A 16,338-nucleotide genomic window follows, 5' to 3' on the forward strand; every position below is an offset into this window, starting at 1 on the left:
AAAAACAACTATGTACTTCATAGGATATTTTTTAGGTTTATTATAATTATTAGAAAAATGTATAATTGTGCTCTAGAAAATAAAAATATTAAAGTTCCAAGTCAGGTAAAAGAGACATACACTGTTAAAAGTTACATGCAAGAAACATGTAAGTTATTCTGTTCAATGGTGATGTCACTGAGGTATTTTTGCTAACATCCCCAGCAAACACAACCACTGGACAGAGAGCAATCTGTGATACAATCCACAACGACAAATAAAATGGTTTCCTCTTCCAGAGACATCATCCGAGTGCTAAGAGACCAGCAGTTGTAAGAGTCTGGCCACCACCACAACATTCAGGCTGTTTCCTAGAACTTTGTACTGTTGCTTGGTAGAGATTTTCCCAGGAAAGGCTGCAAAATTTAAATTAAGATAATAAGTAAACACCTAGGTTTGCAACCCATCCAACAGTATTATACAAAGCCCAATATCACATTTATACTAGAATTTGAAGAAGAAAATAAAATTAAGCAATAGAAATCATTGTCTCCACCTGACAGCTACACTAATAGGCTTAAAAAGTAGTGTTCTACAGAATTGCATTACATGATTATCAAATAATGTTTTTGTTTAACGTCTGTCCTTAATTGTGTAGTCTGGACATTTGTACAACCAGGTACAGTGCACCTTTTTTAACACTAGCTTTGCACAAAATGAAAAAAAAAAAGGTGATTATTTACAATACAAACCAGCGAATGAGCACTGACTTAGTTCCTGTGCATGCCATGTCATGTGTAACAGTGCGGCTCATTGTGTTTTTAACTGTTTTTCAACAATATTGGGAGTTCTATGGCATATACAAATAAACTAACTCAGGTTTTGGAAACACAGACAACACTTTCTAACGGTAAGAAAATCAATGGCCTTATCTTTTGAGGGCTGACAGTGTTTCTACTTACAGAAGCTCTGAGGGAAACCCATGAGGTTGGCAACTTCTCTAGGAGTAAAATAACGGAGCTTCAGTTTTAACAGCTGCTGGAGTTTTTCTTCTTCAGAGTGCTGGTCCAGACCAGTAAACACACTCTCCATCTGCAGAGCACACCAAGTAAAAAACTTCAGTGCACTCACATAGAAAAATGTCACTGTTCTGATGCTCAACAGAAATCACTTAAGCTGAGTTGAGTTGTGTTAATCATCAAATATGTATTGCACAAATTTTCTGTCTTTAATGAATAAATGATAATAGAATCACAACACTTTGGTTCATTTTATTCACCTTTTACAAAGACTCAGATTCATAATCTGGATGAGGGCAAATGAAGAAATCATGTACTCTGTGTCTTGAGATGTTTGGATACCAGACTACTGACACTGTGATGTTCACTCTGATTCAATAGTTAATACTTTACATTGTGAATTAGGTTTTATTGTAAATAAATTGCAGGAAATACAAATGGAATTTTAGCTAAATCTGCTATAAAATATTCACTAAAAAACAGATGGGCACAAATTCTGGACAAATCTGCATCAAGGGAATAACGCTTCATTTACACAGGGTCTGGCTGTGCTGTGTTACAGCTCCATTTATGGCTGCTACACACAATCCATCCAAAAATCTCTATATGCAATTGTAAAGTTCACAAGTATCCAAATCAAATCAACAACATTAGTTATAAATAATCATTTTATACTCAATCAGTACTGATGTTATTTCTGTTACTAGAAAATTCTGAAGTAACAGAGGAGTGACTCAGCCAGAGTGGAGCCAGATTGCTGTGTACATTTGCTATAGGGTGTGGGTGTGGGGACTTGTGTTTAATTCCAAATTAAAAACATTCACCTCAGACCTCATTTTCCTTGGCTGCTAAGTCATGTTGATACATGCACTAAAGTCAAAACCCTACCTCTGTTTCCATACAGCACTGAAGCACTGAGCCGGTTCCCTCCACATATCGTCCATAGCTAAGAACACAAGACATACACAATCAAATAGAAGCATTACAGACAGATTAGTGATCCACCAAGTAGACAGAGATGACACATGCGAATAGACTAAACACAAGCAATTAAGAAACCATGCACAGCATTGGGAAAACAAAATGCTGCAAAGTGAGAAACCACATGTGCAAACAAAGACTTAAGTGCTCTAGGCGAGACATATTATATTTATACATTTTCATACTATACTACCATAGTACTTTTATAATTTTATTATTTTATTCAACGTCACTGGTGGTCTGTGTTATGTCATATTAAGCAATCCATTCATGATTCTGAGGCCATCGCTTGTATATATCAGTGAAGCCAGAGAGCCAGAGCAAGTTGAACTTGCCTCAGGATACAGGCCCCTGATCCACATACTACAACCAGTGCAAAGATTATGAAAGAGACATACTATCATTTTATGATTATTATTTGTCTATTATTAAATGGTTGACATTTTCACCACAGTTATCCTGTCCCTAGGTCAGAGTTTTGATCTCCAATTCAAAGAAAAACAGAGGAATAACATATAACATACATAATAACTTCCAATACACACATAAACACAGACAGATATGCTTTGCGTGTATTACTTGGTTATTATTTGGCAAGTTCCAGAGTAAAACTGTAATGTATGGACTGGATTTTAAATGCCAATTCTTCACAAATACCATTATTGTGATGATAATAATGAAGGGAATGAAGATAGTGACAATTAACTAAGATGGTTACCATACCCACCCTTTGGTAAAGCAGACAGACCTCCTACATGTGGGCTGAACAATGTCTAAGAGTAGAGCATATCGCAGCAGTATTTTCGGAGGAAGGAGATAATGTTCCAGGTCTACTTCATCCTGTGGTTCCAGGAACTCTTGGATCTGCCTCACAGACAGATTGCTGTTCTGAATCTTCTTCCTCTGTGCATCAGTTGTTGTCTCTAGTTTATACAGGACAGGACTCTCCTGCTTTTCCTCTTCTGGCTGGCAGGTACCTGGGCGGGTAGGACTCAACACTGTGGGCTGCTCGGAGGAATCACTCTCAGAAGAATGTGGGAAGGCATCTAAAATCTAAAATTATATTACGTTTGTCAAAAGTCTTAAAATATCCAAATCACAAATCTGCTTTCCCCATGGGTCAGTTCATCCAAATTAAAAAAAAAAAAAAAAACATTACATAGGGACAATTTCTTTTGTAGGAATAGTTTGCAGTAAGGTCTGTGGATTATCCAGACTAGTAATGACCGCTTTACATTCATAGCTCAACTTAAATTTGATTCCCCTCAATAATATTAGTGTGGCAGAAATCTCAGAAATAGAAATCTCAAGACTTGGATTAATGAGCCATGTTATTCAACAGCGCCTCCCAGTGCTGTAATGTTACTATCCTGTCTGCAGAAACACAAAGAGAGAATTACTTTGGGACATACCCGCTTCATTTGCCTAGCACTGGTGAAGCTTCACATCAGTCCCACCTAGACTTCAGAATTAATTTTTACACGGAAGGAGGGTGTTGATTTTTGACATCTGTACATCTCTAGCCAAATCATATGCAGTCATTGAATTAATTTCCACTGCTACACTGATGATACTAAGCTGTATGAGCCTGTAAAGGTAGATTCTCTCACTCTCAAATCACTGAGATAGATAGATAGATAGATAGATGAGATATTACTCTTATGCTTAACAAATGTGAACGTGATACAGCTTCTTGTACGACTTGTGGTGGCTTAGTATCGTGCACTACAGTCTAGTTTGTTTTTATGCATTTCCTTTTAATATATAGATATACTCTTGCTGATACAGCTAAAATATTCAGTTTATGGGCAGTATCGCTTGTTATAAAAATGTGGACTTGAAATGTTTGAGTCGAGTTGGCTCGCTGGTTAATGCTACAGCCTCATTATGAGAAGGTACAAAGTTCACTTGGCAGCTGCAGCAGCAGAGGCAGCAGGTCCCAGCACTCGCTCGCAGTTAATTCAGGAACTGTCCTGCTCAATATTGCATAACTTTCTGCTCCTTAATTCAAGATAAAACTGAGATGCTGGTCGTTGGCCTGGCCCAACGTAGCTGACGTAAAACATCAGTTTGATCGTTTGAACATTAACTCTTAACAACCATGTGATTTCTCTGTCTGACAGCCAAGAATCTTAGTGATCAGCACGTCAAACACAGCATCAAAACTCCTTTTTTCATCAATATCCCTTTGGCTGGTCAATCTCAGTCTCGATACGATACTTCTTTGTCACTCATTTGGAATTTATGTACCATTTCTAAACCAAAATACCCAGGGCATTCTTCAGGGTCTTCACAAAAGGGTTAGAAATGTGGGAAACATACAATTTCATAAAATACTATCTCTATCTCAACTTTGATTGACAATTGAAGCCAACACTAAAATGTTTCTGTGATAACTTTCATGATACCAGGATTACTGCAAGCAAGCCTTACCTTTGAACTTGTCAGGGTGCACAGGTTTTCTGTTGCAATCTTAGCAATCAGGAAATAACGCAGTCTTGAATTTGGGATCCCAACCTGGATTTGTGAATACAGAAGTGATAAAAAAAAAAAAACTCACTATGTGTAGCTTCCACTTTATACATATATTTAATGAAGTTAATCATACAGTGAGTATGTCTTACACTTGTGGGTGAGACCATTATCTCTTGGAAAGTATATCCGCATTCCACCAGTGTTTTCACCAAAAGTTCCCTGATGAGTAGAAGTATAATATGAGGACAGATTTAATCTCAAATTAAATGTCTTCACCTACCCATCATCCATCCATTATCTATGCCACTTATTCAGTTTGTCAGGGTACGCCCTGGACAGATCACCAGTCTATTGCAGGGCTGATATATACAGACCAGTCAAGTTAAACAGTCTTTCTTGTGTTTCCTTTTAATACACATGCTGTTTCCGTCATTACCTGGCAGAGGAGCACTCAAAGCCTTTCACGTTCTCCAGTAGGATGAAGCGGGGCAGCTTGCTTAGCCTGGCCACCATCACCATATGAAAATTGAGAAGAAAATATGAAGGAGTTTATTGACAGAAATCATGTTTGTAAGATATCCACATAGAGAACGGGTCTCAGGCCTTATTTATAAAGCTGTGTGTGGAATCCACATCTCATACCGCTCCCACTTCACTTCCACAATGCAATTGTAATAAAAACAAACAATAAAAAGCTGAATCAGGAGATTAAAGACCTTGGCAAAAGACTGAGGATGTAGAGGAAGCTCTTGGTTCTAGGGTCACGAACGTCACCCTGAAGTCCTATCCTGCACAGAGAAAACACAAAGACTTCAGTGTTAAAAAAAAATAATAATACAGTAAAGTTATTATTAAGATTAAACAAAGAGGCAGTAAAGGGAGTGAGATGTAAAAAAGGAAAAAAAGTATGAAAGGCAAAATGTGAAATGTGAAATGTGAAAATTAAGTAAAGAAGTGCTGCGCTGATGTTCAAAAGCTAGACTCAACTTGGTTTGATAATCACTGGCTTTGGGCTGCAGCAGTAACAGTTACCTACCAGCAGTACTAGGTCAGTGCTTGGTCCCAGTAAAATGTATTATGCATTTCTATAAAACATGTGAGTACCTAGCTCTCTCATAATAGTTAAGACCATGTGCTGTGGCTATGTGCATGTTAATTCGTGCCATCAACATGTGTAAGACTGAACAATGACTCATTTTTATTTTGAAATCACGTATTTTGTATATTTCAAATTGCAAGAGCTACAATTTTTACTATAACTTACATAATTAGGACTATCTTACACAGCAGCAGCTGAAGGTTTTAACTGACAACTATGCTGTGGGGGTGTTTGGCTGGCAGGGTCTGGGTCTGAAAACCCAGATTCTTACAGGCAACTTATAGTTTCTAATTCTCCTGCTTTTGGAGGGTAAGGAGAGCACATAGATGAGACATAAACAAGAGGGGAAGGAACATATAAACTCCCCAAAAATGGTTTGTCTGACTTGAACTCTACAATATAAAACCTACCTGGTGAAAGGCTGGCAAGGAGGGCTCATCAAAATCATGTCAAAAGATAATTTATTGAAGTCATCTAGCGTTATCCCCTTAAAGTAAAAAAAAGAAAGTGTTATTACGTTTTTTTAAATGTCAATATTACAATGTTAAAAACTTGCCCAAACCACTGCTTTGGGGTCATTATACTCCTTTGTGTCTATATCTTAGTTATGTCGGTCATCCATCCCTTCATTCTCAATACACCACTGTAACTGTTAAGAATCACAGTCATGCCTATACCCTACACTATCATCCACCTCAATGGTCTTGTTCCAGAGGGGGGTGTCAGGGAAATTATGCCCGTAGATCTGATTGGCTGTGGTGTTTATGTCGACAGCAGCCACCACCTGGCCAGGTATGCCACTCTCTGGAGACAGAAAAAAACAGATTATAAGATAGAGAACAAGATTTTCTCAACTTGATCTTGCTAGTATTTCATTACTTGTGGCTCCACAGCAAACACATGCATACAATTACCTGATAATCACTCTTTTACCATTACTTCAATGCTATTTTTTCTGCCCTGGTCCACTAACTGAGTTCAGATAGTTCAAGCGCATGGCTCAAAGGCAGTTGTTATCATTGGACCTAAGTATGGGGTTTTAGTCACTTGCTAACAGCCCATTAGCCATGCTAGCTCCTCTAAGTGGTTTTGTTTACAACCCTCTCTACAGTATTTCCTGTCTCCTCCTACTTATGGCCTTACCACGCGAATAAATTTCACCAGGCGGATTTTAACTTGACTGCACCAGCGGGAGGGAAGTCAGTAAACACCTGTCTGACTTCTGAGTATTACACTGTACAGGGCAGTCTGCTCCAGTGTAGCATAGAAAGCCCATCTCCAGTTGATGTGGTTTAGAACTTCCGATAAAATAAAGACAAGCAGAACAGTAACAACCAACGAAAAGCTTACCATGTAAAGCATAATGCATCCCTCCTATCCCACTGTAAAGCTCGAGCACCCGCAGATTCTCCATGGCACATTGTAGCGAAGATGCTCTCACTGCTTACAGTCACTGCTCTTTAGCACGTTTGATGGAAGTTGGCAAACAAAAACATGGTGTATTACCGCCACCCACTGGTGCGGAGACTGGACTGACTGAATGGGATCTTATTCTTGTTTAAAACCAGCTTACAAATGCATTACCGCCACCTATCGGACTGGAGTGTAGAGCAGTATTTTGGCATAATGGTTCCTGCCTATTTATCCATACTTTTGACATTTAAAGCAATTTATAAGCAGTTTTTAATGGTCTCTATTACAGTATTTAAATGTCTCTAAATTAGTATTTAAATGTATTTATATATATCCTTTTTAAAATAAAACAGCAATAATAACTTCTGAATTTTATTGCTCATCGAAAAGATCAATGAAAAAAAGGAAAAAGACTGACAGCGTGTCGGACCAATAGGAGAACAACAGAACCACCCACAAACAGAAACCCCGCCTCTTAAATGTTTGTCCATTTACCGTAATGGCCAAACTCGGAAAAACTGAGAAACGCAAAGGAAAAATGAAAAACGCAACAGACACACGATGACTTTAAAGTTTCGGGAGCTCTCAGTTTGACACTGAGGTGTGGCCGAACACGTCGAGGAACAGGAAGTATCCTATTATGGAATAGTGGTTCTCATATAAACTTCCGGTAGGGTGTGAGCTTGAAGCGAAGGGTCTATCTGGAATTAAAGAGCGACTATTTTCCCTTTTTCATCCCTCTTTTTCACACGGTAAGCCTCTTAAATACTTTTCCTTGTGTCAACATAACTCCCTACTGTTTGTCCCGTGGCTAAACGTACTGTTTGTGTGGTTGTCGCTCTCATTCAACGTTGCACTGTGCGAATGACGACTTTTCTAACTACTCTGTGCTTTTTTTGGATCAGCGTTTTCAGGAAAAAAAAATGTCGAAGTCTTTGAAGAAGATAGTGGAGGAGAGTCGGGACAAGAACCTCCCAGAGGTGGAGATGTGCGACAGAGGCATTTCGAACATGTTGGACATTCAAGGACTCTGTAAGGCACACACACATACATACATACATATACACATATATATACACAAACTTCCACTCTCTCTCTCTCTCTCTCTCTTTCTTTCTTTCTCTCTTTCTCGCTCTCTCTTACACACACACACACTTATACACAGTAGCCTATATGTCATTTGATGCTACTGTAATTGTTTTTAATTAAATAAATACGGAGTTCTGCTACTTTACACTTTATCATTGGTAGTATATAATTTTTTGCAGTTCTAATTAAAGTAGTATGCACCAGTAAGATGCATTAGTAAACAACAAAACTGTTTAGTTGCGGTGCTGTGTTGAGTTGATTTTCTGTATCATTTCAGTCACTCTGTCCAACATCACTCAGCTGGTGCTCAGCCACAATAAACTCACAGGTAAGCTGCTCTGTCCATTATCTGCTCTCTCAAAGGCACCAGCACAAACTATCAAACAGCAGTGAAATGAGTCTAGGTGTATCTAAGGTGTTGCCACCTCTCCCTTGTTAGATAGTTTGGCAGCACAGCCATGTAAGATTTGTCAGATTGTTTAACTGCGGCCAGAGTCTTTCACAGTTTGTTGCAAATATGGCATCTTGTGCATCCTATTATTATTTTTGTATTTCCTGTGGAACAGGAAGTATGTGCACATTGAGTGGACATCTTTAGACATAGCTGATTGCAGTGAAGTGATGTAGTGGTGTTTTGGAACAGCAGAGGTCACCACGGATCCATCGATTTATTTCTGTTATGAAACAACATATAAAGAACTGAGTAACTAAATGAAGTTTTGGTTGTGTATGTTTGACTATTGAATGTGAGGGCTAAATATTAAAAGTCTGTTATTATAAAACTATAAGATTAGGAATATAATGTCATTTTTAGTGTGGTCACTCTTAACTTATCACAACTTATTTCCCATCCTTGGTTTTCCTTATTTTTCAGGAAAGCAGAAACATCATATAACTCTCTTTTCGATCAGAGAGTGTAAAATTGAAATTATTTTCACTGTTATAAAATTAAGGGATCAGTGCTTAATAATTCATGAAATACTGACATTAGTATTAGACATTGGTGTTGAAAGCAAAAACCTGGGCACTGTGAGACCAAATACATCAAAACATTAATTGTTGTGGTGGACATTTGATCTATTTTCTATTTTCATTAGATAACTTAAGATGCACCTTTTCGTCAGTGCTTGCTGATTTAGTGACATGTTCAGTTTCTGGTGTGTTAATCTACTGCTGGAGATAAAAAGATTACACACATCTCGTTCTGCTAGGATTATTTATAGCCCAGATCAGACAGAAAAAGGGATAACATAATCGGCATAGTTACCCACCTACAGGCACTTTCAAGGTATGCTCAATAACTCCCGCCTTGTAAGGGAACTCTGTGCTGTCCCACCTAGCCAAGAGCATGTAAAAGTAACAGGAAATATCACAGTTGGTTTGTTCTATCCCTTTCTCTCCTCCATTATATCCAGTATCATTTGGTGATGCTGCAAATACAGCTGTACTGTGTACGATAAGACAGAGGTTGTGTTGCTGTTGTATGAAGATGGTCAAGAGTTATAGTGACGTTTGGAGGGTCTTCTGTCAGAGAGGAGAGAGGCAGAGCTTTTGCTGGCTGCTACCCAGTGCTACCATGCCTCCACTGTGGTGATCACAGGTGGTGTAGGTGACCATTTCCCCATCATGCACTAACACTGACACTGCTCCTGTCACTGTCTTCACACAAGGCTGTAAGGGGTTTTTCAAACACACCAACAAACAACCCGATAATCCAGCAGCTCCCCAGGTCACACTAACACATAACAGGGCCTAGGATTCTATGTGGAAATCAATATTATTTACTGTATGGAAGACTTAATAAATACTGTAGGTTTGTCCACCTGAATAGGAGGTTGTGGTCCTCCATTGACTGAGCTCTGGTCAGTGGTCCACAGAGAGAGGCCAGCTAAATGAAATCGATTTCTTACATCCTCAATGAAACAGTGGGACCTTTGAATTCAACAGCTCTTGAGAGTCTGTTTTAACCAACAGAAACAAGAAAATGATGACCCTCACCTTGTCTATCTTTGACAAAATCCTAATATAGAGACTTACCTATTTATATTTTCCATTTCCTTTTGCTGGACTATAAACATAAACTACATGACAGGGTCTCAAAGTCATTTTCACATCTCTGAAGCTGCAAAAAATAGTTTTTTTCTGACCCTATCAAGCAGCCCATTAGCCAAATAATCAAATAATAATAATTTAAAAAATGGTTGAATGCAGCTAATTTTGTTAATTCTTTAAAAGATTTACACACAAAAACTAAAGACCCACACACACAGAAGAAAGTCAGTCTCTGCTTTTGATTGTAATTCCTATTTATGGAAATCATGTAAAAATCAAATAATCCAGTTCTATTTTAGTTTCATAAATATGAATGAAAAAAGGAGAATTTAATTATTTTTCTTGTTTCTGTGTTCTGTTGGTAAAACAAAAAACAAGTGACCTTTCCCCTGGTGTAATTCTTGTGGTTAAATCAAACAATTTAAACAAACCTGTACTGTCGCTAAATGATGAACTCAGTGACAAATCTCAGTTGGTTAGGTGAGGACTGTTGTATTTGGATTAAAATATTTCTGTTTAATGTTCACTGAAGACTTTTGTGAACTTCAGTATTTAGTTCATGCTGAATGGGATGAAGTGACAGTGTTTTTACTGATATTGGTAGGTGTGTACTCGAGTCAGATTTGAGTCATGATGTCTGATGTCTGACGACTAAAGTGTGAGCAAACAGTCCAAGCGTGTTTGTCAGTTCAGCAGACACACAACAGATGAATGAACACACTCAGCTCAGGGAAAACAAATTATCTTAACTGTGTCACACACCAAAACTCAGCACCCGCCATTAAATTTAATACAATTTAAGATTTGTACACAAGGCAGAGGAACAGTTTATCAGTAAAATTAGACAAATAATATTTTTGAAATTATGTTTATCACAAATAAACTTTGTAAGATTTCAAATCAAACTGGTCAGCATGAAGACCTGGGACTTTCGGGACTTGACTTAGGACTGGTTGGCATTTGCAGAACAATGAGTTTGCTAAACTTCTGACTGATACTATTCAGGAAACACAGGTCGTATAGCACAGGGTGCTACACATCCAGTGCATACTCTGCTTGCACTGTACAACAAACCAATATGCAGGTCCTGTTTTCTAAATGCTGATTTCTAACATTCACAGTTTAGGTGGATGATGAATTAGTTAACTGTGCACATGTCTTGCTTCCACTGTGAACATATGTGACCACTTGCTCAAACACGCAAAAAGTCAATGTATATGGCGACGTGGGACTGTAATGGCAGATTGAGATCAGTTAGTACTCATTACCTCTGTTTGTGCAGTTTGTGTTTGTGATGATTTTCCTCACGATTCCTCTCAGTTCAACCTGAGTTTTGAACCAGTGGACCTGTGTGGTTTGGGTTTAAATGAATCTGTATCTGTGGAGCTCTGTCTCTCATCTGCTGTTGCTTTCAGCTGTCACATATCAAAGTGCTGATTGCTTTGATAAAAGCTGCAGGTTCACGGTCAGTCTAATATGACTCAGGATTTTGTGTGGATGTAGCAAACAGTGGTATGATTTGCTTCCACAGTTTAATTTCTTCAGCACAGTTTTTCCTTGCTAAGTACAAAAAAAAGGTCACCTGGTTACTTCACTAAAGAATCATCACTCTCCCCCCATCTCTCTCTTTCTCCCTCCTGGGCCTCATTGCTTGCCCTCTCTTCCACTCATCAGCTCTTCAGACACAACATTATCCAGGAGTTGGGAGAGGTGGAGATTCTATCTTTGGGGTGTGTGTGTGTACATAGACTGCAGCTGATCTACACTAAAATATACTCTCATGAAGAAGTTTCTTGGCATAGAGCCTGTGCTATTCTGAAATGTTTAAAATAATTAACAGACAAAGAACCAAACTTTTTTTTTGGGGGGGGGGATTTTGTGCCTTTATTAAAAGTGACAGCAGAGGCAGAAAATGCGGGAGAGAGAGCAGGGGAATGACATGCAGCAAAGGGTCCGGCTGGCCGGGATTCAAACCAGGAACCAACTGCTTAGGGAAATATGTGACCCATTCGCCCATCAACTTGTCCCACAGAGAACCAAACTTAATTGGTTGCACACAGTATCAGTTATAAAATTCATACAGGATATATTTTACATGGTAATACAAACACACACACACACGTCCAACTGATATAGTATCAGTATGCCCAGACCTCACCTCTCCAACACTCATCCTCTTGGCAGCATTCAGGTCAGGGCCCGGTTTAGTCGTCTCCTCTTCCTCCTACTGCTTCTATGTCTCACTTCTTCCATCGACCAGCCTGATAATCCAATAAACTTCCTGCTCTTTGTTATCAGCCCATTGATCTGTGTCCAGCTCTGTGGCCACAGACCACGAGGGAATAAAATTGTAGATGGTAGTGGACAGAGAAACTGCAATGTGTGTACTGCCCAAATGTCAACATGAAGAAGCAGGGCCAACGCAGCAGCTAATGGCTTTATTAATTACATGAGGTTTGCCAGAGCCCTGCAGTTAATGATGACGACCTGGTTGTCAGGAATTGGGGCTGTTGATGAGTGCTAACCCCACACACCATGATTTAGAAAATGAAAAGCGATGAACCTCTTGGAGAAGTGTTTGTCTGATATGCTTGCCATTTCTTTACTACAGCTGTACCTCCTAACATCTCTGAGCTGAAGAACCTGGAGGTCCTAAACATGTTCAACAACCAAATCGAGGAGCTGCCCACTCAGATCAGCAGTCTTCAGAAGCTGAAACACCTCAACCTTGGGTACGTCCCGCACGTAGCCTGTTTAAACACATGCACACACACACCTCAAGTTCTGCCTCAGTCACTGGATTCTCTTTTCCATCTCTGCAGTCTCTCTTCATATTGAAACCCAAATTGCCCCCTCAGGCAGTTTTAGCTCAGATTGGTTACACCAATTATTTCAGTTATTTTGAACCATTAAGCCTTTCTGCTTGGTTTGGTCAATGGGGCTGTATGGCAAGAAAGCAACCAAATTAATGGGTCAGAGAGCTTGTTTAAAGGGGTGGTCTAACAGCTGACTTCAGTTTAATACTTTAATTTCAACAAAAATACACTTCATTTGCCTTTGCAGTGATAATATTAGCAGCAATTTTGAGCATAAGTAATTATCAAACATGCATAACAATCAATTTATGTAGGCCAAGGCTAAGCATTGTCATTAATAATTAATATTAATTAATATTTTTCATGTGTGACTCAAAAAATATAAACTAATCAAACCTCAAATGTTGGCTAGAAATGCTTTATGTGTGTTTTTAGATATGAGTGCAGGCTCACACAGGCAGGGTGTTGGTGACAGGAGGATTAGGAGGCAAGCCTTGGTGTGTATTGATCCACAGACAAACATCATCTGGATAGTGTAAGCCGCACACTGCTATTCAGTGTGTGCATTCACTTTTCATCGTCTGTTTATTTTTCTGTTGGCTCTGTGTGTATTTGTCAGTGGACATGCGTCTCTGTGTTTGAACCTTTTAAGTGCTTAATCTCATTTGCCAAACACACATCGTAGATTTGAAATAGAATAATTGTCCCTATGACCTGTAAGTTGCTGTCACACACAGGTGTATACGTGCATAAGCTCAGCTGGTTTCTGGCGTCAGATTCTCCCTAGCAGCTCATCTGTCTGTCCAGACCTTTGAGCTGTTTCCTATTTATTTGGTTACTGACTTAAATGATGTGTTGTCCACATAGACAAGCAGCAAACAGACTACACAAACTTGTACTACTGGGGACACAAACCTGATCTGAAATTGTTCAGGGAGAGGCTCAAACCCAGCCCACTTTCTCATCTCTGCACTGGCCAATCACTGCGAAGTGTGCAAGATTGTTGACTTGTTGGTTTTGGTTCCAAAAGTTGTTGTTTGCAGTCTACCAATTCCAAGAGGGGGTGTTTCAGACAATGTTCAGTCTTCCTCATGTCTGCATGGGTTTTCTCCAGGTACTCTGGTTTCCTCCCACAGTCCAAAGACATGTAGGATAGGTTTTTTGGAAACTCTAAATCACCCATAGTGCATTTTTACAGTGGTGGTTTTGTGTATGTAATGTACATTTGCCATGTATGTGTTTGTGAGCACAGTATGAATCGTATGAGCAGCTTGCCCAGAGGATTCGGTTCGTTGCCAGCTCTGGAAGTGTTGGACCTTACCTACAACAACCTGAACCAGAGCTCCCTGCCTGGAAACTTCTTCTACCTCAGTGAGTGCACTCTCTCTCCCTCTCCTTCACTCACTCACTGACACACACACACACACGTTGTGGCTGAATGCTGTATATACTATACAGTATATAGCAATATAAATCTTGTATTTATCAGTATATCACAGCTTTTAGAGATCACTCTCTGTGGACACCAGCAACAGTACAGACTGTCAAAACAAACTCTTTTCTGTAGCTTCGCCTTCGAAAAACAAAGTGGATAACAAACTCTCCTGGATTGGATTACTTTGTGCATATTCATGTTCCTATGGTTATCCAGTGCATTTGTCCTAAAGAGGATGTTTTCAGCTGATAATGAGCTGACGCAGTGTTTTCACCCAGGTGAGAGCACAGTTGAAGGGATCAAGGGATGGAAGCAGGTGGAAGAGGGGTCATGTCTTAGGCTGTATTAGTCATGTACAGTGTTTATGGATTTCACATTAAAAGATGAATAGGACTCTACAGCAGAAGCAGCTTTTTGGCTCCATGTTGTAACTGTTACATGAAAAACTTTGTTAGCACCTTTTTGTGAAATACTTTTTTCCCCACACAAACTGGGCTGACCCTGTTTTTTTCACTGCACATTGACAAAAGCTGTCTCATTGTCTGTGTCATCTGTTGTCTTGGCAGACAAGCAGAAGTTTTGTGTAGATTGATTCTGTCCACTTTGTGAGGAAGTATTATTAATCGGGCTTGACTGGTGGTATTGATCAGAGTCCAGTCCAGTTAGGACCTTCCCAAACACACACATACACACACAGACTAACAGAAATGCTTGTTTTGCAGCCACTCTTCGTGCTCTCTATCTGAGTGACAACGACTTTGAGGTCCTGCCTGCTGACATTGGGAAGCTGACAAAGTTGCAAATAGTAAGTTAATGTCAAGGATCAGCCAAAAATCCACTTGGATGAGAGATGAAATGTATTCAGTGTCTGTGGTTTTTGTGCAAGGATCAGATTGTGTGTGTTAAATGCGTATGTCCTGTTTTTCTTTTTCTGTTTTTTTTTTCCTCCTGTCCAGTTGAGTCTGAGGGATAATGATCTGATCTCGCTGCCTAAGGAGATTGGGGAGTTGGCTCAACTCAAAGAACTTCACATCCAGGGCAACAGACTGACTGTCCTGCCCCCTGAACTTGGTACTGACCACACACAGTCACACAGGCTTACTATATACTCAAAATCACACATACTATGTTATGAAGGAGTCCAGTCAAAATTCAAAACACCTATCTAATATCTATAGAAACCTAGTGCCAAACTCTGGCAGTTGGTTTTACAGACCAGTTTTTCAGTGTCCACAAATCTATGGTTACTGTCTGTGCTACTTAAAAAGAAATGCACTGCATAGGATTTATGCTGTAGCAGAAGTCAAGTCAGTTATGTTTTTGAGTTGTCTGGCTCACCATCTGTCCATTACATTTTCTCTTTGTGCATTTGTATGTCTACAGGTAACCTGGATCTGACTGGTCCTAAACAGGTGTTTAAAGCAGAGAACAATCCCTGGGTCACTCCCATTGCAGACCAGTTCCAGCTGGGTGTCTCTCATGTTTTTGAATATGTTCGCTCAGAGACCTATAAGTAGTAAGTGCAAACACACACACACACACACTGTAATATTTTCATATTGATATTGCTGCTCACATTACAAGCAGATGGGTTGTTCTACACTCAACATAAGTTTTTGACATTCTAATGCAAATCTTGAGATGAAATATGTGCTTGACATGTCTGTGCTGGTCGTCTGTTGGCACAAGCTTTTGATTTGGATTGGTTGACTGGAGGGCAGCGTGGTGGTGCAATGGTTAGCACTGTTGCCTCACAGCAAGAAGTTTCTTTTCTGTGTAGAGTTTGCATGTTCTCCCTGTGCCTGCTTAGGTTCTCTCTAAGTACTCCAGCTTCCTCCCACAGTCCAAAGACATGCACATTAGGTTAATTGGTGGCTCTAAATTGCCAGTAGATGTGAATAGGTGTCTATACATTTCAGTGGGTAGCCAGAAGCAACTCTTTAGCATTATATAAGGCATTTGACAGCCAAATAGCACTGA

At 39.4% G+C, this 16,338-nt stretch overlaps 2 protein-coding genes across 2 annotated transcripts; one reads left to right on the forward strand and one right to left on the reverse strand.

Moving 5' to 3' along the window:
- Positions 1-16: 16 nt before the first annotated feature.
- LOC108874197 (tRNA (cytosine(38)-C(5))-methyltransferase) lies at positions 17-7,077 on the reverse strand. Its single transcript, XM_018662662.2, has 11 exons — positions 6,904-7,077; positions 6,248-6,357; positions 5,964-6,040; positions 5,171-5,242; positions 4,891-4,956; positions 4,604-4,673; positions 4,413-4,496; positions 2,707-3,032; positions 1,887-1,944; positions 942-1,071; positions 17-395 (listed from the first exon to the last, which is right to left on the reverse strand). Exons 1-11 carry the CDS (start codon positions 6,965-6,967, stop codon positions 295-297), a joined length of 1,158 nt encoding a protein of 385 aa, XP_018518178.1. The 5' UTR covers positions 6,968-7,077; the 3' UTR covers positions 17-294.
- A 391-nt stretch (positions 7,078-7,468) lies between these two features.
- On the forward strand, positions 7,469-15,901 carry LOC108874198 (ras suppressor protein 1). The gene is made up of 8 exons (XM_018662663.2): positions 7,469-7,718; positions 7,872-7,998; positions 8,333-8,383; positions 12,719-12,839; positions 14,176-14,294; positions 15,081-15,163; positions 15,315-15,429; positions 15,742-15,901. Exons 2-8 carry the CDS (start codon positions 7,890-7,892, stop codon positions 15,873-15,875), a joined length of 732 nt encoding a protein of 243 aa, XP_018518179.1. The 5' UTR covers positions 7,469-7,718; positions 7,872-7,889; the 3' UTR covers positions 15,876-15,901.
- The last annotated feature ends 437 nt before the right edge of the window (positions 15,902-16,338 follow it).

This window comes from Lates calcarifer, unplaced genomic scaffold, assembly GCF_001640805.2.
Source record: "Lates calcarifer isolate ASB-BC8 unplaced genomic scaffold, TLL_Latcal_v3 _unitig_5247_quiver_1067, whole genome shotgun sequence".
Taxonomy (NCBI): domain Eukaryota; kingdom Metazoa; phylum Chordata; class Actinopteri; family Centropomidae; genus Lates; species Lates calcarifer.